Raw genomic sequence first — 25,300 nt, 5'->3', positions numbered from 1 at the left:
TCTGTGGTCCTCCATCAGTTAAATTTGGCTCTTTGCCCGATCCACTAAACCAAACCCAACCGATCTAACAACAGGGGGATAGCACAGACCTTTGTAATTTTAAAATCAGTGAATTAGAAGCTATATTCTGAATCAATTTGATCATTTTTTCTACATTTTGGTGGACTGTTAATGTCTCCTGTAGTTGTCAGTTAACTAAACTGGCCAGTTACATAAGATCAAAAAGAAAAAATATGTTAGATTTTTTTTTCCTATAATTTTATAAATGAAAAAAGTGGTAAATTCTGCATAACAACGCCCCTTGAGCATATCTGGGTCTAATCAAACATGAGGAGACCGATCGCAGTGTTCAGTACATACTGTTCTACAAACATTTAATTTTTGACTTCATTATTATCATCATTCAGGCTTAAATATTGATTCTTTCATAAAAAAGAACATCACATTTCTAAGTAACCTTCTTTTTTAGAAGTAGCACATTTACCATTTTCACTTTCAAATTGCTGATACTGTCAGTGTAAAATTATTTGTCTGGTGATGGATTGTATTACTTTATTCTTTCTCTTTTTTTGGATATTTAAAAGCCCAATAGCAGTGGTCTTACAGAATGTCAAGTAGAGCTACAAAATTCTCATTCAGTTTTTATTTAAATAGCTCAAAGAGCATATTTTCATCCTCTAAATGAGCTTTAACACCTTCAGAAGACTTTGAATTATTGAGGAGCTAAGAGATCCCAAGCACTCTTCATGAATTAAAATTTCAAAACCCTTGTTTAATCCAATGGCATGTTCATTAAAAACCTAAAACTTGGCATTTAGGATTTTTTTTAAAATAACCTTTTAGCAACATTAAATATTTAATGAAGGAATTTAGGCCTTTTATCTGTTGGCTTTGTTCAGTGAACTTGTTTAAATTGAAAAAGGAGAAAATAAGATAAAAAAAATGTTTATATCTTTTCAGAAAAGGACAAGGATTTTTACATGCATCTGTAATATTTTAAATAAAAATAGCTTTTTCAATTTATCATTTAATTAAAACAATCATTGAAATGCATAATAAAACATAGAGGTGGCCGTGGTGCAGCGGTAGGGCGGTTGACTCTCCACCGGAAGATTGTGGGTTTGATTCCCGCCTATGTGTCAAAGTGTCCTTGGGCAAGACACTGAACCCCACACTGCCTCTGGTGGGAGGTTCAGTGTTCAGCAGCTGAGCCTCCATCAGTCCGTGAATGGGTCTGAGATTGTAAAGCGCTTTTGGCATTCGTGGAAGGTAGAAAAGCGTTATACAAGTATACACTGTTTATCATTTCTTACATGTAATTTATTAAGTTTTCCACAACAGACACAAAAAGACTATTTTAAGATTATTTAAAGATTTGCACAACATATGATTTTTCCACAATACCTAAAAATTAAAATGGAAAAAAATGCATCTTTCAAAGGTTTTACAGTAATATTGCTTTTTTGAAAAGATTTAAAAGCAAATGGTTTAGAGTAGAAATGTAGTTGGCTACATGGAAAATAGAGCTGTTATTTGGTAATATATTCAAAATTTTCTATCGATGTCTTTATATTTTTCCCCCTAAAATGTTCCTACTGTCCTTATTCCTAATAAAGGTCAGTGTTTCTGTTAAATTCTTCTTATATAATGGGGATATCGACAAGTTTATGATTAAAATGATGTTTACTTCTTCTACTTAGGGATGGCCCCGATACGTCGAGTCCTCAGCTGGGAGTTTTCAGTGGCAACACAGCATTGGAGTCAGCCTACAGCACAAGTCCTCAGGTCCTGATCCGCTTTCACTCGGACTTTTCTACTGGAGGGTTCTTCATTCTCAACTTCCATGGTACTTATAAGAAACAATATTTACCTTAGGCCTCCAGAATTTAAATGAAAAACAGACAAAAAAATTAAATGAATACAAAGTTTTTTGTCAAAATGTGTTTAATAATTCCAAAAATATTTAATTCACTATATATCTGCTGAGATTACTTTTACTAGTATTTTTTTAGATTGCCAAAGATTGAACTTCTTGCCTTTTGTTGCAGTTCTGAAAAAGCTTTCCTTCACCAGTTCTTAGAATATTTCTGTTAAAACTTGTTAGACTTTGTCATGGTTTTACTTGAATAGGAAACATTTTCAAAGGATGTGAGAGCACTCCCAGGAGAATTTGGCTTCGACAATGGTAAAGTTCAAACAGTGTCACAGAGGAAGTAGCGTTGAGCTGTGTTGTTCATTAGCTATGAGGCTGGTTTTGGATGTACAAATTTTCAAAAACTGTATATATTTCAGTGGAGCAGGTAAGTTACAAGTCCATCAAAATATGTTAGACTTGTGATTAACACAGATTTACACTTTTTGTTAGTCAATGAACTCGACCAGTTAAAGAGACTGAGCTAAATATAGTTGATTTACTATTTTTTGTCTTGAAAAGAATAGCAAACCAATGTGTCTTTACAATCCCATCTTCTTGAAGTCTACCTATCGTGGTATTATGTTTACACAAAAGCTTGTCATATATGAGATGTAAAACCATCTTTTTGATATAAAAAGCTTGAGTTAACAATGGCAAGGCTGTGTACTATCTAGCAGCTAAGTTCTTGCATTTATATTCTTTTAACATCATATTTTCACTCTTTTCTTTTGTTTGGATCTCTCTCAGGAACTATAATTAAATATGAATCATATTACTTATGAAAGCAATGTTAAAAAATTAAAAAGAAATCTAATTATTCTCCAGTTTCTTCCATCTCTTGTTCCTAAAGTGTATTGTATTTCCTCTTTGTTCCAGCTTACCGTTTGAAGAAATGCCCTCCACCACCTGTTGTGGACAACACTGAAATTATCTATGAAAATGAAGACTTCCACATAGGTAAAAATCCTGGATAAATGTTACTTTTACTCCTGACTATCAACAGAAATCAGCAGAATTACACATTCTGATGACTTGTCAATAGCAGCTAACCTTTAATAATTGGTGCTCCTGGTCAATATTGAGCAGAGTTCTCACTTCTGCCTCTACTGTCTTCACTGCAAACAGAAATCGCTGACATGATTCAGAAAAAACAGCCGCTCAATTGCAGTGCAGATTTCCTTGCTTAGACAACCATATCAGCAAACACTATCCCTCTTTGCCCGATCCCCTACTCCAGATTTGCAATCCTCAGAGCAGTGTATGTCCCCCCTCCCTACGTGTCTGGATGGGCAGTGAATCCAATATTTAAGAAAAGCTGAAGATAGGCTGACACTCAGACTTGTGGGCAAGCCATTTACAGGATTTGAAAGGAGCAAAAAACACATACCTGACAATTTTACACAACCAAGACGAGAGACAAAAACACTGTTTTCTGTCCCAAGGAGACATTAGCAAAGTTCCATCACTAAAACATCAACATTGTTACTTTCGCTTTAACTGTCGGAATGCGTATGTTTTTTTTTTTTTTTTTTTCAGAGGATAACCTGAATTTACCTGTAAAAATAATGTAAAACAATTTGTATAGAATTCTTTAGATTATGTGACACCCAGCTCTTCCATATAACATTACAACAAAAAGAGGCAAGGGTGCAAGCCCATTTCTAAACACAGAGATATAAGAAATGCAGGCAGTCACCACCAGTGTAAACACAAAAACAACATTTTGTGTAATTAAACCGAGAGCAAATCTGATCCTGTTACACAGAGATATAATGTTTGCTCTGTGCCAGTATTCAGCAGATTAGGCCACAGACATTTTTTTTCCCTTTACTGTTGTATTTACTATATATATATATATATATATATATATATATATATTTGCATATATCAAGCCAAAGTACTACAATAAAACAAACCAAGTGTGAAACTAAGTATGTCATAATAAGAGTAGATATTTATAATGGTTTCCAGGTCCTGTTCCACTCACCATTCCCCAATAACATTTGGTTTACTGAAGTGTTTTTGAGCTACTTAAAGCCTATTAAGTGACACTATCGTAATAATCTTCAAGATGAAAATCTTCCCTAAACCACGGGCCAGTGCAGACGTGAGATCAGCCTTAGCAGTTCAATACAGAGCTGCTGTCAGGCGACACATTGGATTACAAGGTACCAGCTTATGGTCTGTAGAGGAGCGTTAAAGCAGCCCAGCTGCATTATGAGGGCAAAGTGGTAGTCAGCTTCAAAGCGAGCCACTCCATTCACGTGTGAAATGAACTACGGACCCTCATGTAATTTAAATGTAAGACCTGTTCTGTTTGAAAATTTCACTAGTTGGGGACTTGAATATATTTTAATCATGTTAAGAGGTTAGCAGACTTAACGTTTCACCATCTACAGCTGAAAATGATCATTCCATGTTGGGAACAAATGTGACTAAATGTGAATTTTTTTTCATCATATTTGCATTATTTGATAAAAGCTGTTACTCTTCCAGGTTTTTGATGATCTTACTAGAAACAAAAAAAAAAATACTTGTCATGCAAGAATGAAAATCTTTCACTCACACTCAAAACACCAACACGAGTTGACAAAAGACTTCTTCGTCCAGCTCGTCTCCAGATTAGGGTTAGCTCTAAGCCCACCAAATGCTGATTCGATCTACGCATCATGAGAGACCCTTTATTTCCTGACAAAAGCTTGTTCAGACTGCTGAGGTCAGGCGGACACCTCTGCAGTCACATCGACAAAACTATGAAAGCTTTGCAGATACTTAACCCAGCCTCTGCTGATGTTCCACACACTCACACACAATTTTACAATCCTGTTGTTTTTTCTACATAACCTGTGAAATGGAAACATAAACACTGAAAAAAAATCTACAATCTTGCATATTCAGAAGAGAATAATTAAAAAATGACAGTCTTGAGGAATTAGACACATTTTTGTAAAGAAAAAACACTAACATAAACACACAGCACTAACACACACTGGGAACAAGATTAAAAATTAAATGTAGCAAACATTTTGTTATGTCAGAGCACATGATTTACAAAGAAAACACCTATTTGAATGAAAATTTAAACTTTAAGCACATTTGCCACATTTTTTTTTTTTTACGTTGGCGCTTGGAGCTGCCTCAGGGAATGAGAAGCACTTTTTAAATAAAGGTTGATTGATTGACTGATTGATTAACTACAACAGTGTTTTTCAAAAGAGCTGTGCTTCTTTTTGATGCTCTCAAGATCTTTGATGCTTTCAATCTTGATTTTCTCATGTTTTGCAATATGTTATGCAAAAATATTTGATACACAATATTTAAGTTATTAAGCTTTAAAGTTCCAAATCGACAAAAAATGTATACTTGTTACTTTTAAAATGTTTTTATTGAAGTTACAAATTATTTATATTTCTACAAGTTGTTTTTTGTGTGTGTGTTTTCATTAAGCATTTTGATTTTTTTTTTGTTTCATAGTTACTTGTTTCTTTTGGTTTGTTGACTGTTTTTCATTCACTTCTTCCCTTTTTATTTTAATTTCAATACGTTTTTATTTTAATAAACTATTTTATAGTTAATATTGTCCTATTTCTGTTTTTATGTTTATCAAGTAAAAAAAGGAAACTTAAAAAAAGCCATTCGCGGCGATTAAATACAATTGAGATTTTGAAGTTCATGTCAGATCCACCGCATTTACGAAAAATATTGAAATTGATTACGATATTGGCGATATTGGATCGATACCCAAATGCTCAGTATTGCCCACCCCTAATAAACAGACTTTCACCACTGCATGTTTTATCCATTCAAGACCATGTATTACATGTTGAGTGTGAACATAGCATAAAAGCTCTATAAATCAATCTGGGCAGCAGGTTATCCAGGTTCCACCAACCATCTCACCATCATCACTGAACTTGACTGTTGTTGGGGTTCTTTTTCTCAGATCTTAATTTTCCTCCTATTAAATTAAATACTGTTTTTATTTAATGCAGAGTTTGTTGGAACACATATCTTCTGAAAGTATGTGTATTGGTTGAAAACATACTTGAATTTTGAAGCTCCAAGTATATTTTGCAGTCAGCTGTCTCTTTTTGGTCCTTTTTTACTTCATCTTTTGGATGTTTCCACTTAGGGTTTGCTGCAGTAACTCCCTAAAGGTTGCAGTGAACTCTCCCTTGGAAATCTTTTTCTTGACAGACAGTATAGACCTCAACTCAGGAAAGTGAAGCTTTTAGTCGTTTAAACGTTGTTTACCACTTCTCAGTGTTTTCATTTGTTGATATTGAAATATTTTTTTAATATTTTTCCAACTGGTATTTCTGGTCCAAAACAATTTTTAGTTTTAATCATTTTTTTTTTCTCCCTTGTTTTAGCCCTTTTCAGTTTGATTGACAGCGTGAGCAGATTCCTAATTATACATGTCTGGCACTAACCAGTCTTGGTTGTGGCAAGTAAAATTAAATAACCTATCAGAAGATTATACGCTTTTGCAGTCTAATAATGACTTAGGGGTGGGCAATCACTTTTTATTCAAGACCAGAATAGTTTTGAGAATTTATTTCTGCTAATAAGTAAAACCATCCATTTAAACTACATATCGGATTCACTTGTGGTGTAAAATTCAAAATTGTGAAAATGTTAATGATAATCATTTCACTCGTTTATATTTAGCAATTTTAAATTGTAAATCTTACCATTAGCATTTAGCCAACTCTTTCCAGTCCATCATTTGGACGTTCCTCAGGATTCATTTGACTTTTTTCCACCGTTGTATTTCCATGCATAACCCACATTCTGTTTAGTTTCAGTGCAATGTGAGATGTCTTGACCTTTTCTTTTAAAATTCATGAAGTACTTCAGAGTTAATTGCTTCATCAATGCTGCTGAGTAGCACTGGTCTATGTGCAGTGAAGCAGGCATTCACAGCGCCTGTCCTACAGTGAGTTTCCTCAAAGGGGTGAGGTTCTCATGCTGCAGAGAGAGGTTTTTCTTCCAGCATTTACTCAAAACATAAATCATTTGTTCACAACAGATTTAAAAGAAACCTTCCCAGACTTGTCAATATGATTTTATTTTTGCAAAGTGTGGAATAGTAGCAGCATTATCTTTTAATCCAGCCTTGCAATGCTTTATTTTATCCTATTACTCATGTTTCTAAGTCATACAGTTCATTCATCCAAAATGTACTTTTCCTTTAGTACAAATGTATAATTGCTGCAACTATTTGAGTTGAGAGCCATTCAATAATGATTACAAGCTGTGTTTGTTCTTCTATGTTAGGTGACATTGTGAAGTATCGCTGTTTACCTGGATACACGCTGATCGGAAAATCCGAGCTTATGTGCAAACTCAATTCCTATTTGCTCTTTGAAGCTCCACCCCCGAAGTGTCAAGGTAAGGAAGGTAGTGTTTAGTGCAACTACTATGAACCTTATTAGAGGTGTAGCAATTTATTTTGGCAAAAATTCAATTCATATCTTAATTTGTGGTTGCTGATCTGATTCATAGTCTTATATTGGTTCATTTTGAACGATCTGATTGGAGCCGATTCATTGACCTTTAATAAATCCAGCACATCTTTAGGCAAAAATTCAACCAGAGTTATTCAGAGATAAATACATGGTACTGAAGTTTTCCAGATTCTTTCTATTTCTTGTAAAATAATTCAGTTTAAATTAAATATTATTTTTTTAAGGATTTTACTATGGTATAGTTTGATTAAATTATCAACTTTCAGACAGATTGATCTGGTTGGATTGTAGAAATAGAAATCAATTCATCAATTAGGTTGATTAATTGTTTCACCCCTAAACCTTAGTAATACATATGTTTGAAAACTGCTTCTGAAGCTGTCTCCAGTGTGTAGTTAAAAAAAGAGTTAGATTTAATTTAAGCCATTCCCCATCTTTAACAGGACACATGAACACAATCAGCCTTAAATGTGGGCTTGTGGTTTAAATCTGCAGAGATCTCCCAGAGTTTGAACAAAATGAGGTCAGGTTGAAAACAGAATGAACATGTCAGTCCAGCAGAGAGCTCTCATGGCTACTAGTAAGATCGGGTTGTTATGCAGTTTTTTTTTTTTTTATTCATTGTTAAAAATGATGAAATTAGTAACCAGCACAAGCTTTGAGGAGGAACCAGCAGGGTGTTGCTTGTTAATCATGAGAACCCCGGCTGACTTCCAGCTACACGCCAGCCATTTTTGTGTCATTTGATAGCTACTGCTGAGTGGAAACCCAGGTGGTACTAGATAAGCATATTTGGAGCTCTCCATTTCCCCGAATGTCCTATTGACCAGAAGCTACTGGTCAGCAGTAATGGCACAGTTGTGTCACTGAATCGGGACTGGCACACGTCAGCAGAAGAAGCAGTTTTATTGCTGTTTCATTAGTTCTAAAAGCACTCCGCTTTAACAACCTACTAAGCATCATTTTAATGTTTTCATTTGTTATGTGAACATATATAGGAAATTAAAGTTGGAAAACATTTTGTGAAGCCATCATTTTTAGAAAGCAGGGAAAGTGCTTTCCAAATGAAAACAGGTGGGAGATATTTTGTAAGAAAAAAAAAGTTTAATTTTGCAATATTTTAACTACAAGCATACAAATTGTAAGATTGAAGAATACATGGGAGACAAATGTAAAATCAAGTCTTAAAGATGGGGGGTAAGGGCTAATATTATCGATGGAAAAGGGGCATTGATTTAAATTTAGGTTTAGAACATTGAGTTGTTTCTTTTTGACCCTGAACTTTTGCTCAGATGTTTCTATTTTGGTGAATAAGAAAATTTAGTCCTAGTTTATGAAGCAGATTTAAATTTACTAGATGTTTGATTGAAATGAAAAATCCTGCAAGAAACTGCTTTTTGTATTAAGCCCTGTTACCTAATTATTTCTAAAATTCTACTTCAATCATATTTTGATTTGTCACAAAAGAATCCCCAGTGGACTTATAATTATAATTAAGCTGTTTTTAGCCAAAATCAAAACACCCGTGGCATTTTCTAGGACAAAGTTTGTGTAACCCAACAGGAAATAAACAGAAACTCGTCCCTAAGTTGCCATGGATTCAAGCCTCCACTGATATATCCCATCATCCCTTTGTTTACACTCACTAGCTTACAACCCCAACCTGACATTACCAATGCAACAAAAATGGCGAGCAATATTGGAGCTATCCAGCTGTACAGTTTTACATTAGATAGCATCCCTATTTGAGTAAAGACATGCACAGAAACATTGTTATTATCATACATTTTTTTTTTATAAATGTTCTCCAACATGAGAAAAATGCAACAAGAACATGTTAAAAACATGATTTTCTTTGTAACGGGTCTTTAGTGTGGCACCAATCTGACAACAGTGAATGTTTCAAACGGAAAAAGTGTCGTTAGTTTAATCATGTGACTGAAGTTTAATTAATTGTGAATTGTTCTTCTACTCCTTTGTTTCTTCCACTCATGCACATCCTTACTGGCCTTCATTTGTCTCTGTGACAGCCCAATGCCCAGCCAATGAGGAGCGATTTTCTTCATCAGGAGTCATTCTCAGCCCTGGATTCCCAGGAAACTATCCCAACAGTCAGACATGCTCATGGTTGCTGCGCATGCTTCCAGGTACATTGTTTGACTATTCAGTACTCTGGGATTTGTTGGTGTTTTTTTCTTCATGTAAGGATATATTTTTCCAGATCTTGAAAGTATATTCCACACATATTTTATAATGCTGTTTGAACTGGGATGCTACAGGATCAATTCCTGTATTCAGGTCACTAAGACAAATGATTACCTATTAGTAAAAGCTAGTCAGATTACCAGTCTATATGTAATTGCAAAGGATGTGAAATACAAGGACACAGGTTGCAAAGTAATCCAAGTATGTTTACAGAGGCACTTTGTGCCTGCAGTGAACACTGACAGTGCATGTGTCATTGACTTTGAGGAACTGCTGGCTTTAATTCAATAAATGTAAAATAGAGCTTTCAAAGCTCATATATTCCATATACTCTGACAGGAGAAAGCTAAAATACATATATTTGCATGTAAATGTATATATTTGTGTGGGTGTCTGTGTGTATCAGAGCATGGAGCTGCAATACATACAAATGTTCCTGTTAACATTTAGTTGAATTTGCAACTAAATCTTTTTTTTTTCTTCGTTTTCAGGTTACACCATCAATATTTATGTGGAGATGTTCCACAGTGAGAAACAGTTTGATGAACTGGAGATTTTTGATGGTGCGCATTGCTCTCTTATTTGTTTTCTTTAATAATTTTTTCCTACATATGAAGACACATAATCATAAAATATATTGCTTAAAAATCTTCAGAGTACGTTGTAAAATCCTACAGGATCAAAACGATATAAAGAGCCTGTAGAGTCTCCCGCTTTTAATATTTTTTTTCAGAAACTGATCAAAATAGCTTTCAGTATTATATCCACATTTTATTAATATCATAATTGATATTTGTTTAAACAAAAAAAAAACTATGAATATTCACATAAAATTACACTTTTTAATCCTAAAACTAAATATAGCAGGAAAAAACAAAAACAAATGCTAATAAACCTGTGAGGTCATTGATGATTTGTGAAGAATGGCAGAGCTGGTGAGCATAAGGGTAAATCAGAAATGAGTTCCACTTATCTCTGATTATTTGTATGTTGTGTTTGGTCTTAAGCACACAGCAGACAAACCACTCTTGCCCAACAAGCTGCCACTGCCGTTATTCTGATGTATTGTACCTCTTTTAAAAAGAAAAATGTCTGCATATGGGATTGTGAGTATTTTTGCAAGAATATTTTAGAAAACAATTGTTAAAAAAGACAGAAATACTGCTGTTTTCTTTACTTTATTATTATTTTATACCCACCCTATCTTCCTCCGAGTTGCTGAGGAGCTGAAGCCTTTCCTCCAATCAGCAGACACATCTTTCTTGTTTTTTTTTCTTTTCTTTATAAACAACCTTTATTTGATAAAAAAAAAAAAAAAACAACGTTTGATTTAGTGGATTTCTGTTTCTTTTCACCTATGATGGATCTGAATGCTGCAGGCAGAATCATGAAATGAATCACAGGCAATTTGGGGAGAGTTAGCTGTTTAATGGCAGTGGAATCTGCCTGGTTTCTGTTAAAAGAAAAAAAAATAATGTTTTTTTTGTTGTTGTTTTTTTCTATTCCATCTCACATTAGACTATCATTATTGAAAAAATATTTCAAGAAGTTTACCATTGATTGCCAAGTTTCAGACTGAAAGACTCTAAAAAATGAACCATTTTATTTTATGGTGTGCTGGATGTTTGTGCAACAACAAAAAAAAGTTGTCAAAATGAAAGACTTTTTGTTTATGTTTGTGTATACCTTGCTCACAAGGTCAGACGGTGATATGCTGTAAGGGTTGCAAAAACTCATGAGATATATACCAGCCTCTTCAGGACTCAGTTAGCACATGAAATGTTAAAGGTATTGACAGTTCAGTTAGCAACTGCCTCACTATGGTATGTTTAGAAGGGCTGTCAGGAGAGAGTTCATCTCTTAAAAAAAGGAGAAAAAAGAATAAATAAAAGGGCTTACTTGACCATGAACTCCACTGTATACGTGAAGTCAGATCTTCTTTGTTACAGATACAGCTTGACTGAACTTGTATCATTCAACAGTAGAATGCTCTCACAAACACCAGGACAAAAGATTTGTGGCAACACGAAAAAAATCATTGTTGGAATATTTCAGTAAAACTCCTAAACTTTAAAATGCTGTGGTGAAGGAGACTTTTTGATAAGCGATTATTTACAGTATTTATTAGGGGTTTGTTTTGTTAAGAGCCTGGCGACACGATACATATCACGATACTCGTGATATGATACATATCACGATATGTCCCAAAACAATAACAGAGACCATATATATATATATATATATATATATATATATATATATATATATATATATATATATTTAATATATGACTTAGACACTTAAAACACTTGTCACGTGAATAAAAGAGTAAAATAATGTTTATTTAATGATCAGAACACTAAGCACTGGTTTTAGCCAAAAAATTATGTGATGATTACTAATATCATACAGGAAGTTATTGCTTTATTTTATTACATATATATAAAAGATTTTCATATATATGTGAACAAATGAGTATAGTATATTGTTGTTTTAAGTTTCTATGTACAGATATTTGTGACACATTGTCCAAACGGTCTTACTTTGCTTTTCCTTGCCTCCCCAGGATCGTCTGGTCAAAACCCTTTGCTAGTGGCTCTAAGTGGTAACCACTCCTCCCAGCTGAACTTCACCTCTAAAACAAACCAGCTCTATCTACGCTGGTCTACCGACCACGCCACCAATAAGAAGGGATTCAAGATCCGCTACTCAGGTACATCAAATATTTATCTCTCTTCTTTTTATTATTTGAAATATCAGCTTTGTCAAATGGAAACACCCCAGGCTACAGCTTTAATCCAGATTATGATAAAAGATATTTGCTCATTTTGTCTTGATAGAATGAAGGTCTTTAAAGCCTCATTGAAGTGTAATGTCGCTGTGTTGCACATGCAGTCCTTTGTGTGACTTTTTGATGGCATACCATGAATATTGAGAAAAGGTTAATAGCTTTTTTCACATTTCAAAACAACATAAATCTCTACAGCTGTTGTGAAGCATGTATTTTTTTAGAATTTGCTGTACTTTGACTAGAAGATGGTTTCAGTGCACTTTAATCTCCCCTAGAGAGGGATCGGGAATCCAACAGCCAGTCTGTTATAAACTTTACCATATTAATTGTGAATTAATATAACCAATTCAATTTAATAAATATGTAAATGCAGTTCATCTGCAGTCCATATTTAGTTAATCCTAAATGAAAACCACTACACTCCTATTTCACAGGTTGACACAGTTTCTTGAGGTTCTAATGAGTGGCTGCTTCATTTTCAACAGTAACCTGCATCTCTTTTCACACCATGCAGTTTTAAGTGGGTAAATCACTCCTCTGCACCCACCTCGCTCCTCTTAAGGCTGTTGAGGATTGGAGGTCTATCCCACAGCTTTAAGCTGCTACAGGGACATACATTTGAGCAGTACTTACTCACAACAACCCTTGAAACACTTTTCTCTCTTGTGAAAGAGCGTACACCACCTAGCCTAAGGACTCTTGCAAGCATTCATGGAAAAGCTGAAGTGAATATTACACTTTTGAAAAAAGTTGAACAAAAAAAAAACATTTGCAGTTTTGTTTCTAAAAAGTGCAAATGTTCTGAAGTTCATCTATTGAGCAGCTAAAGAAATATCACATTACAAAACAAATGTTAATCACTAGCAATGAATGAACTCTGTCAAATGATTTAACAGCAAAGCTTAAACCATTTCCCAACAGGATGTTTAAATTCTTAAGAACACATTTTCTCACGTGTTGTTCTTTTAAGGATATTTTCGACTGTGCAAACATGGCACAGATGGCTTCTATTTTAGCAGTTAATATCATTTAACAACACAAATAAACACAAGTTTTAAAATATTGTCTTGAAGTCAAAGTTTGTTGTAAAGGTTTTTAAAAAATGGCATTGCTTGAGTTTTTTCAATTTTCACTTTTTTTTGTTATTTATTGATATCCCTATTTTTTGATGATAAAATTAAAACACAGGAAAAAAGAAAAAAAAAAAAGTTTCCACTTTCAAAGAGCAGGAAGTGCAGCGTGATTTGTGCTTGAAGAGGATTGTGGATTGCAATCAGGTTGATTGGTATTTTCATTCTCAAAGCGTTTCACTTTTTTTTTATCACTTCATACTTGCAATGCATTTTAGGAAATGAAATAGTCATCTAAAATTCTAAATTGCTCTATAAATGACTCATTCTTCGCCTTTGGTGCTGCAAATATGTGAACATAATAATGTTTGTTTGATAAGAAATACCTTTTTCCAATATATTCCATTCGGAATAATCAGGAATTAGGCCCACATCTGTCTAAAGAAGTTGTCAAAACACAGGTACTTATAGATATGAAGTTCCCAGAATTTGTTGGTTATTTGAGTTTTTGGCTATTTCAGTTTGCAGACTTTCTTTCAAGATTTGATGAATGTCATTCTCACCAGCAGTCCTAGGGGGGCCTTTTATTAAACACATTTGCGTATTAGGAACTGAGTAAACATTTCTGCATCCAGTGAATGATTTTTTTTATCACTTTGATACACTGAGTACAGTTTAAAGAAAAAAGGAAACAAATAAGATAGATTTTGGAGCAGAAAAGTCAATTGGGAGATAAACTGAAGTGAAAAAAGAAAGGTAGACATCTGAAAAACAAACAAAAAAGGTTTATAGATATTAAAGGGAGGCTCTTGATCTAATTAAACTGGGAATTCCAATTTACTTTGGTTGTTTGCAAGAATAAAAAATGTGACCATACAGGATGGGAGAACCTCAAACCCTGTTGTGGTTTGTTCTGTCAGATGATTTAATCAGTGTTATGCATCAACAAAAGTCCATTTATTTCCTCCTTTCTTAGAGAGACACAGTTACTACCTTCCTGAACCATTTTACATTAAAAACATCACAACAGTTAGATATTTTTGTAGATTTGTATGGTAAAAAGCGTGGATATACTCAAAATTAATGTAAGTTAATGTTTCCTTTCTGCTCTCAGCTGCCTACTGTAGCATCAACGATTCCCCATTGAATGGGGGTGTGGTCAACCGCACCAAACTTACTCCAGGTAGCAGAATACAATACTTCTGCAACCGTGGTTACTACCTGGTGGGCTTAAGCAATGCCACCTGCAGGCTTGATTCCAATGGACTTTACAAGTGGGATTCACCACCACCCTTCTGTCAAGGTAAAACTTTAATCTTAATTAAGTCAAACATTTAGAAAAAAAAAATCCTCCTACAAGTATTTTTTTTTCCATCTGGCAGCCATCTCATGCGGGATTCCTCTGTCACCGGGCAACGGCAGTTTCCATGCCACCCAATACACCGTTGGTAGCCAAGTCACCTACCACTGCAGCCAGGGTTACCACCTTGATCCTGCTGTACTGATGACAGCTGTGTGCTTAGAGGACGGGAGCTGGAGTAACTCGCTTTCCCCTCCCAGATGCCTGCGTAAGTGCTTTTAACTGTGGTTGTCAAAGCATATTCAAGAACGTGGAAACCATCAGACTATTCATAAAACCTCATCCATGTTAACCTCAGTTCCAAATATGTGTATCAAAAAAAAAAAAAATTAAATCTGAAGTGAGCTGAGCAAATGAGTTAGCATGTTAACAAGGCACACGTTCAAGCATGTTGGCCTTAGTCCTCTCTGCTGTCCTTCAGACAGAATCCAATGCAATGCAGAGTCAAAGATACACTGAATCTGCTCTGTCTTATGAAACAATACTATTTTTGTTAACATTTGATAATGTAATGAATCTGTTATAAACTGCTGATTTGTTTTTTTCCTCCCAGCGGTGCACTGTCCCAGCATCGAAACTGCTTTGTCCGATCACATGACCTTCCGCCTGCTCCGTGGCAGACTCGGGGAGTTTGGTTCTATGGTGATGCTGGAATGCTCATCAGGTTATTATTTGGGTGGCGGGCATCGGACTCTACACTGTCTCGCCAATGGGACGTGGGAGGGGTTGGATGACCCTGCTACTTGTAAGAGTAAGTATTAAAATATACCTTTATTGACAGACAAATGATTTTAAATCTAAAATATATATTAATTAGTGAAATTCAGCAAAAGTCTGTGCAGAATGTTTACCAGAGGATTATCAAAGCCCACCATGCTTGTTCCCCTCACTATGTTTAAACTGGGTTATCCACCTGCTGGGAGGATGTGCTTTCAAATCCTTTTGAATACAACTGTTCAGAGCTTGCAACTTTGAAAATAACACAGCTTGTGCTTTATAAATGTGAGGTATATCTCAGGAAAAATAAATTGATGCCTTTTTCAAATAAAACATAGCTCTTCAATTTGTCTTTTTTTTAATCAAAAAAAAGTTATGAGAGCATGCTGTGACTTGAAAAAAGCTCCAGCAGAGAACTTCTTCCAGTATTTATGGAATACCATTTGTACATTTTTGGTGTATTAAAGTGGTGAGATGTGTTTTTAATTAAGTATTTTTATTAGAAAGCGAGATCCACCAGAAATGTTGCTTTTTAGCATCAGTGGTGACTAAACAGTAAAGATGTGGAATTAAAAAAAGACATATTTTAAGCAAATATATGTATCTGATTTAAAAATCCTACATCTTTAGGCCTAAATGGCAATCAGAAATATTTAAGAACTACTTTTATTAAAAGGTTTAGCCACATAATCCCAAACTTCTATTCGGAAGAAACATGAAGAATCACAAATTTCATTTATGCCAAAACTTTTTAAATCACTGCCTAAAGTTTCCATTCTTTTTTGTGCCTCTTTTTGTAACAATGTGTGCATACATTTCTTTTTCTTTAATCAGTCATTTCCTGTGGAGAACTGCCCTCCCCACCCTACGGAACCAAACTAGGGACACTGACCACGTTTGGAGCAACTGCAATCTTTATGTGTAACCATGGTTACACGCTGGTGGGATCACACGTCAGAGAATGTGGAGCTGATGGGCTGTGGAGCGGTGCAGAAACCAGATGTCTAGGTAAGAGGCATCTCGTGTCTTTGCATGTATGTTGTGATTTGCATTAAGTCAGATTTGCATGACAGCGAAAAGCATAACCAACACTGAAGATGTTTTCTATAGGCTGAAGGGGGAAAATTGTGCCAACAAAATATTCTGCTCATGAATCAGGAATGAAATATAGTCACCTGTCAGAAGATAATAAAAGATTCAGACTTTTCACATTATCATTGATGATCTCCTCAACCGTTTTGCTTTTCAGTTTACAATCCAAAATCACTGTTGGCTGTTGTATTGGAGCAAGAGTCAGATGAAATGTATTTGGAGCTCCAAAATGCCTTTTGTTGAGAGGTTTTCAGCTCTTCTTTGCACGATTTTAATGCATTATCTCTGTAAGGTTTTCTTTTTCTATCACATTTCGGGGTGTTCTTGCTTCATGCAGTGTTCTTTCAAACTCTCCCTGCAGAGTTAAATGATGCTACGTTTGAAGACTTAGGGAAAATCTTTAGAATGCACCCTTAGTGCCAGTCCATTGTAGATTTCTGTTTGCTGAAGATCTGGTTTTACCACATTCACGCACTGTGCGATGTTTGCATCCAAAGTTTGCAGAGATTAAATTGAATCCACTGTCACCCCCAGCTTTAAACTGTTCCCATGTTTCTTCAACTCTCCAGCGTGATTAATCAAACCTTCGCTTCAACAGCGTTATTTTTGTAAAAATCTATCTTTATCCAAACTCATTGTACCTTCTGGGGTTTCAGCCTAAAATGGCTGACTTGGCTTTATGAACACATAACTTTGTTTTCACAAATTACACACTTATTTGCAAACTTTTGACCTGAAATTTTGGTAGAAATGCAGGTTTTCTCAGTGGATGAACGTCCAGCTAATCCAGTTTGTCAGGGTTGCTTCTGTTCCTTTATCTGTATGCACATTTATGAGATAAACTCAAAATATCCTCTCTGTATTTGATAAAAGTAATGTTTATATGTATATAGAATGCTTGGTGGCCCTGAAGTGCAAATCACATTAAGAAATTACTTAAGGCAAAACATTTTTGTGTCGGGCTGCACGGTGGCGCAGGTGGTTAGCGCTCTCGCCTCACAGCGAGAAGGCCCCGGTTCGAATCCCAGCTGGGACCTTTCTGTGTGGAGTTTGCATGTTCTCCCCGTGCATGCGTGGGTTTTCACCGGGGACTCCGGCTTCCTCCCACCGTCCAAAAACATGCTTCATAGGTTGATTGGTGACTCTAAATTGCCCCTAGGTGTGGGTGTGAGAGTGGATGTGTGTGTGATTGAGGCCCTGCGACAGACTGGCGACCTGTCCAGGGTGTACCCCGCCTTCGCCCTTCAGTAGCCGGGATAGGCTCCGGCGCCCCGCGACCCCGAAAGGGACACAGCGGTCAAGAAGATGGATGGATGGATTTTTGTGTCACAATTAAATTAAAGCAGCAAAACAAATATTGATAATAAACATTAAATTTTAGAAATCAAAATAAAATTCCAGAAACCAATATAATAAAAAACACTTATCAGAAAAGAAAATTAAATGAACATTTTAAATATCACAATTAAAGAAACAAAACAAATAATATTTAAAAAAGACATTTTATAAATCAAAACAAAATTCAAAAGACCAAAGCTAAAAAAACATAAATAAATGCACTTTTTGCAAAGGAAATTAAATTAAACATTTTCGTTGGGATATTTAAAATGCTCCATTTCATTTTATTTTCTGAAAAGTGTTTTTATTTTACGTTTCTTGAATTTATTTAGATTTTTTAAATGTAATTCTGATTGTAGTTCTGATACTTAAAATGTTTTTTGGGTTAAGTGATTTGTTAATGGGATTTGCACTTCAGGGCCACCATAAGAATGACTTAAACCAGATATTTGTAGTGATGGAAATGACAGTCAAAATTTTCAAAGTTGTAGCCTTTTTAAAAATGTTTTTTTTTTTTTTTTACCCACATGTATTTAATAAAATGTATGTACTTTTCTACTTGTTTCCTATCTCTAGCAGCCAATTATTGTGTGGTTGCAATGATTTCATTTATCAAAAATTACATACATTTAACTTTTCTCACATTTTCCCATGTCTAGCTGGGCATTGTGATTCAGCAGATCCCACAGTCAATGGCCACATTAGTGGCGACGGCTCCAGCTACCGGGACACCGTGGTTTATCAATGCGTGCTGGGCTATAGACTTATTGGCACATCAGTGAGAATTTGCCAGCAAGACCACCGCTGGTCTGGAACAACACCTGTCTGTGTCCGTAAGTGCACTGTTGATGTTTTTTTTTATTGAATATCAAAAACAAAGTATATTTATGCTTCTTTAAACTATTAAGAATGTAAAAAGTGTTTAATCTTTACTTTCTTTTTACTTATTCTTGGTCTCTTGTGTCCTTTAGCTATCACTTGTGGTCATCCGGGTAACCCCCCCAACGGGCGGACCAATGGCACGGAATTCAACCTCAATGATGTAGTCAACTTCACCTGCAACAAAGGTTACATCCTCAGTGGAAGTCCTCGGGCCCAGTGCCGACTCAACGGACAGTGGAGCAGTCCCCTCCCTGTCTGCAAAGGTCACACTTACATCTCATTACACAGATTTATATATCCCATCTAAGTAAATACTGCTGTGTTTGCAGTAGCTCTTCGTGTTCGTGTGCATGCATGGGATGAGGCGCTACGGTTTTTCCCTTTCCCCAAAATTAAGACTTATGTTTTGTAATCTTTAGCGTCTTTAAATTTATTTTGATTCTTCTTCAGATCTGCTCAGCGTGAACATTAGATGTACTTAGTAGCTGTTAGTCAGATTTTGCTTGTAGCAACAACGAATGATTTAAATCAGAGTTCAGCAGGCTTTAAACTAAAATAACTGCGCACATGCCCTCACCAGTTGTCAGCAATCATCCACAACTAGCGCAGGGCCTGCATGTATCTAATCTAACAAATTCATAGATGCATACACACACAGCTGGGCTAATCTCAAGAGACGTATTGCAATCCTCCGCTAACTGTGTGTGTCCATCACTTTAAGAAAAGATTGTCTTGGCCCTCAGCAGTGAAACAGGTGTAATATATTAAAACACACACACACACACACACTTACTTTTGCTATCATCACATAGCTGGCAACATGGATTTCCCATCAGAGTGATTCATCCCTGCCTGTTTGCTTGCTTGGTTCTTTCGTTTTTTTCCTTATTCTTTTGTCTCACCCCCCCCCCCCCTCCCCCCACCATCTCTTTTCTTTCATGCCTTCTTTCCTTGCAGCAGCAGCTGTCATTTATGAATATGAGACTTCCTTCATTCCCGAAGGGTCCCGGGCACACATACAACATTTCACTCACACACCGCACTTCTGCCCCCACAGACTTGAATCCGAGCGAATGTCAATCTCCCCCGTGACATGTGGAAACTCACACTCGGCTGTTTTTGGGCTAACATCACTCGGAGAGGAAGGGAGGAGAGGGTAGCTGGAGCTGGAAGAGCAGGAGGAAACAAAGAACTTTTTTAGAAAAATGAGCAAAGTTTGACAAAAGCCAAGTTGATTTATAATTCTTGTATGATAGTTGCTCTCTGAAGGGAGAATTCCCTTAGGTGTAAAAGAAGGTTAAAAAAAAAAATCCTGACTACTTGCAAAAAGGCTGTATGTCACAAACTTACTAATTAAAATATTTTATGTAATACATGTTTGTCTGTAACAAATCACTTGTGGGTAAATTATTTAATTTAACTAAATTTTTGCTTTTTTTTTTTTTTTTTAGTGGTGAACTGTTCCGACCCCGGTCATGTGGAAAACGGGGTGCGCCAGTCAGGACTACTTTATCCAGAGGTCTTCAGCTATGGCGTAACTGTTTCAATCCACTGCAAACGAGGTTTCTACCTTCTGGGTTCTGCGATCCTCACATGTCAACACGATGGACTTTGGGACAGACCTATCCCTCGCTGCTTAGGTAAAATCACCCAAGTAACTCTTTTCATTTGAACTGCAAAGTATTAAGTATACTTTACATAAAGAAATATTGTACTACTCAACCATTTCTATTCGTTTCACATCCTACAGTTTGTTAAGTCTAAATTATTGCATTTTGACAACAATAACAAGAATGGAACTTGTCACGAATTAAATATTTGAGGGCTCTTATCACACTTATATTTAATATGTTAACATTGCATTACACTGAGTGGTGATTATTAATGTGTACTATTATTTCAAAATGTCATACCGTCAAATTAATTTTGCTTCTGACATTAAAATAGATATGATTGGCACTTTGCATTATTACCATGTCAGTTCATTTATAAATGCTCTGTAGACGAAAAAAACATTATTTAGAAAAGTGTTAGGACATTAATTGTATTGCTTTGATAAATATATATTAATACTGTCAATCATAAAGTTTCAGCAGTTTCATAACTTCAAAATCCTGTTTGAGAAAGGTTTTTCTCCGTCCCTAAACTTTGATGTTTGTTTGGTCAGAGTAGTATGCTGATCTGCACATGATGTAAAAAGGATGTCAAAAGGCTTTCAAGCTCAGTAAGCTTCATTGATGTTGCATGATTGTAGCCTATAACCTGTTTTTCAGAATCAAAGCCAAGTTATTGTTGCTTTGACATGAACAAAAAAATATCTGTCTAACTCCTGTGATTTATTTCTTTTAATCAAACATTTTAGGAAGATACATTTTAGAAGTGTTTTTTTAGAGGGCGCTTGAAAAATGAAAAAATACAGCATGCCATATGAGCACGTCTGAAAAGGGAAAGCGATCGAAAATATTTGTTCTATTTGTCTTGATTTGTGTAAAACATGTCATCAAAGACTGGTGGATTACTGTGTTTTTCATTTTCTTTGTCAAGAAAAGCTACGTTAGTGTGAATTGGCTTGAAGAGGCACTAAGATGAGCTTGAAGACCCGAGAAAAAAAAAAAAAAAAAAAAAAAGAACTTCCAGGCGAGAAAAATGAAATAAGATTTAGTAAATGGCAAAAGTATGGAGAGAAAAAGTCTTAAGGTCTGCACACTTTTGTGTACTTGTGTCCGTGTGCAGAAAAAAAAAGCAAGCGTGTCTCTTAAGGCAATAGATGCGCTTCTGAGGAAGCTGTCGTGGATGATAGAAACACAGATACCAAAGAGAGAGAAGGAGGCTAATGCACAGAAGAGAGGAGAAACACAAAGAGGTGCATGAGGACGACATGGCAACAGAGAGGCAGAGATGAAGATTTCAGGCAAAAAAAAGGGCCGAAAGGCTAAGACTCCTGTGACATCCTCGAGTCTGTGCATCAAGAATTACATTCAGGAAAAAAGGCCCTTTCAGAAAAAAGGAGGCAGAGAGGGGGTGACTAAGAGGTAAGGAGGGAGGAAGTAATACAATTTGGGAGTATGGGCAGATTTCACGGGATAAGTCATTTGCCAAAGGAAAAAAAAAAAAAAAAAAATATGTGACCTGCGCTGTGTAAACAATTTTCTTCATAATTTTTTTTTTTTTTTTTTTTTACAAATGCACATCTTTTTTAATATATGTATATTAAATTATAATTTGGATCATATATTGAGTTTCAGCAGGGGCGGAGCTATAGATGGGCAGCTGCTCCTCCCCCAATTTTGGAGTCAAGATTATTATTGACAAATAAAAAGAAATCATCAAAACAAGCTTTAAGCTTTTCGAAAATAACAAGAGCAATATTTTTAAATAATGTGAAAACAATAATAATGATAAAACTCTTAGAAATACATATCATATTTTTCAGAGTATACGTCACAAGAGCAAAAAATGTCTAATCAAGAAGAAGAAAGCCATATATAAGCCGGTCTGGAGTGTAAGTTGCACTTTTGGGAGAAAAGTCTGACATTTCAGAACAAATCGGCCAAGCCCAACATTGCTAAAATAAATAAATAAATACAAGAATACTAATCTTTTGATCTATATTAAAGAAATTGTCAAAGTTTAAGAGGAAAACAATCTGGTTCTCTTCCATGTTTGTTTTGGACAACATTTATTCTGCCACTGTCAGTAAAAAATACTTACTTAATACTCAGTTTGTTAGAGGAAACAACCACGAAAGGACAACCGGTGTTAACTGGGAAAATAACAAATATAAGAGCCTATTTATGTCTTTAAAAAAAAGCATAAATAAGTTGCTCTCGAATAAAAGTCTAAACTATGGAAAAAAATGCAACTTATACAGTATATTTGATCTTTTCATTTGTCATGGCCTTCTGTTCCCCCCATATAAAAAAGTTCTCCTCCCCTAACTTTCAGTCTCCATTGGTTAAAGTTCCTGTCAGACAGGTGAAAAACAATGTTTTGAGATCTTTATATATGCTTCTTTTATGAATTAAGAGCCAATTTTTAGATATATCTCATGTTGGATGTTTTAATTTGATACACTTTAAAAGACCAGCCCATGTCCATTCCTTTTTGTCCATCTCTTATGCACATAAAAGTCAAGAAAAATCAGCATCAATCCCCTTGTTCTCTCTTGTTGTCACCCCCTCCCCTTTGGCTCCTGCAGTGACCCAGCTGCACCACCTAATGCAGTTATGTATCTGAAATCTATAGTTGGATGCAATCCCACGCGCTAAGCCACCCCTTCTTTCACTTCCAATCTTTTGCTGTCTCCATAGCCATTTCCTGCGGGGACCCCGGCGTGCCGCCGAATGCAGTCGTGTTAGGAACCCGCAGTTGGACTTACGGCTCGGTCCTGCAATACTCCTGTCTGCCCGGTGGACTGCTGGTGGGCAATTCCACTCGTCACTGTCAGGAAGACGGCTCGTGGAGTGGAGTGCCACCCTATTGCACTGGTAAAGCAATAAAAAGAATAATGTGCTTTCTTTTAAAAAAAAATATGAGGGAAAAAATATTTAACAACAGAGAAACAAAAGAGGTATCTGTTTCAGAGAAACAAAGAGCATCACCACATGTGACATTACACAGTAAGTCCTTTCACGCTGGAAAGTCAGCATGAAGACGCCTCAACATAAAACGCTGATGCCACCTGTGGCTGACACTGGGGTATATGACAGCAACAGGCACCAACTAAACGTGATTGGTGCTTGTCATAGACTGACAGATTTCCTGCTTGTGTTAGGAATATTCAATGCTTGAGCTGGATTGGCTTTTGACTTTCAGATCCGCAGGTACCACATGCTGTAATCAGAGTGTTGGAGTAGAAGACTGTCACTTTACCCAGCATGTGCTATCCGTGACTGAAAGCTGAATCTGTTCAACAGTTTAAAAAGTGGAAACTATTAACAAGTTGTGATTCCTGACCATAGAAAAAAAAGACGGAATGCATTTTTTGAAAGAAAAAAATAAATTAAAAAGTTTTATCTACAAGTCTGACTTTGTAAAACATTCTTTCAAAATAAGCTGAATGAAAAAAAAAATATTTACCTATTATTTTGATTTAACAGAGTACTAGAATTTTGAATTCATGAAGGAAAAAATAAAGACAGTTATGCTGCATTCACATCGGACTCTATTCAGGCATCATATTTGCATCTCTGTCAAATTTACTTTAGCATTAACCTGAGAGGGAATAAATAAAAATAAAACTGGAGGATTTTTTTATAATTTTCTTAATGGAAAGATAGGAAGAACATCATAAGCCTATGGAGCTGGAGCGAACGCGCCCACCATGACAGCATTCACGGCGAATGTCCCTCTGCCGGGGAGCCAACCGCCTGACAAAGCTCTGCCGGACCCTGGGTGGCGGCGCCCACTGGCTCTGCTGGATCCTGGGCAATAGATGGAAGTTCAGGACAAAAATCCTCCCATCCAGCAGCCATATTGGATTTGTTTTTCAACCCGCTGATCAAGTTACTGAAAACGTCAATTGCCCAAAACTGAGCCCCTGATTTTGCGCATCAACCTCGCCACCACCAACGCCCAAATTGCACTGCGACCAACCCCCAAATTGTGCTGCAGGACTTCAAATCACGTCTGTACATTGACTTAACGCCCCCACCACACGAATAGCATCTGGTGTGAATGTAGCTTTAGTGTTTTTTGTTTGTTTTCTGTAAATCACATTCCAAGTTTAGTTCACACCATCAGCAAATGTAAGTGTTTGAACAAATAATGCCATTGAGTCTTTTACTCCACACAATATTCCCAACTTCCAGAAGGAATATTACTCGCTAATCTTGGACAACAGTTTTCTTAGACAACTTAAGACTGCAGCTGTCTGATGCTTTTTAGTAGCATTTTTTTTTACTGTTTTTTTGTGTTTTTGGTCAAATAATTTCTTTCCATCCGGTCTGTCTTTCTTTACTGTCATTGAGCAAAACAGATTTTCTTTAACGCAAAGAAGATGCCCCTTCACTGTTTATACATTTCAACTGAAACACTCAAGTCAAACTCTAGTGACCTTCTTGTTCAGATTCTGACTTTCTTGTTTAGCAGTTGGCAGATGGGCTTTAATAGACACAAACTTCAACATTTGTTTTTCAGTTTTCAGCATATGTTTACTGTTGAATCTACATTTACAGGGCTAAAGTTGTTGGCTGTGACTTACAGCAACTCAATTCATCCCCTCGGTATACCAGTCACTAGGGGTGCAACGAATAATTGATGAATTTCAATTCGTAGGATCCAACCAGATTGATACATCTGAGGCTGAATTGAATCAAATTGGCTTACACCATTGAAAAAAAAATAATTCTTCTTTATTTGTAAAAATGATTTACACTTGATTATCTTGTAAGAAATACAATGAATCTGGAAAACTTAACTTCCACTGTTCAGTTCCAGGTATTTATCTCTGAGTTTTTG

General features: G+C 35.9%; 1 protein-coding gene across 1 annotated transcript in view; it reads left to right on the top strand.

Moving 5' to 3' along the window:
* LOC112160491 (CUB and sushi domain-containing protein 1) overlaps positions 1 to 25,300 on the top strand; it is a gene marked incomplete in the record, with an annotated part of 398,036 nt that overhangs the window by 336,741 nt on the left and 35,995 nt on the right. Inside the window, 14 exon segments of the mRNA XM_024295052.2 lie at positions 1,701 to 1,846; positions 2,792 to 2,872; positions 7,196 to 7,309; positions 9,417 to 9,533; positions 10,083 to 10,154; positions 12,158 to 12,304; positions 14,567 to 14,755; positions 14,835 to 15,020; positions 15,366 to 15,563; positions 16,364 to 16,537; positions 18,619 to 18,792; positions 18,931 to 19,104; positions 20,293 to 20,481; positions 23,152 to 23,328. Of these exon segments, the coding sequence (XP_024150820.1) occupies positions 1,701 to 1,846; positions 2,792 to 2,872; positions 7,196 to 7,309; positions 9,417 to 9,533; positions 10,083 to 10,154; positions 12,158 to 12,304; positions 14,567 to 14,755; positions 14,835 to 15,020; positions 15,366 to 15,563; positions 16,364 to 16,537; positions 18,619 to 18,792; positions 18,931 to 19,104; positions 20,293 to 20,481; positions 23,152 to 23,328 (2,138 nt within the window).

Source organism: Oryzias melastigma, linkage group LG3, assembly GCF_002922805.2.
Source record: "Oryzias melastigma strain HK-1 linkage group LG3, ASM292280v2, whole genome shotgun sequence".
Taxonomy (NCBI): Eukaryota; Metazoa; Chordata; class Actinopteri; order Beloniformes; family Adrianichthyidae; genus Oryzias; species Oryzias melastigma.
This window is presented reverse-complemented; position numbering and strand designations above follow the sequence as displayed.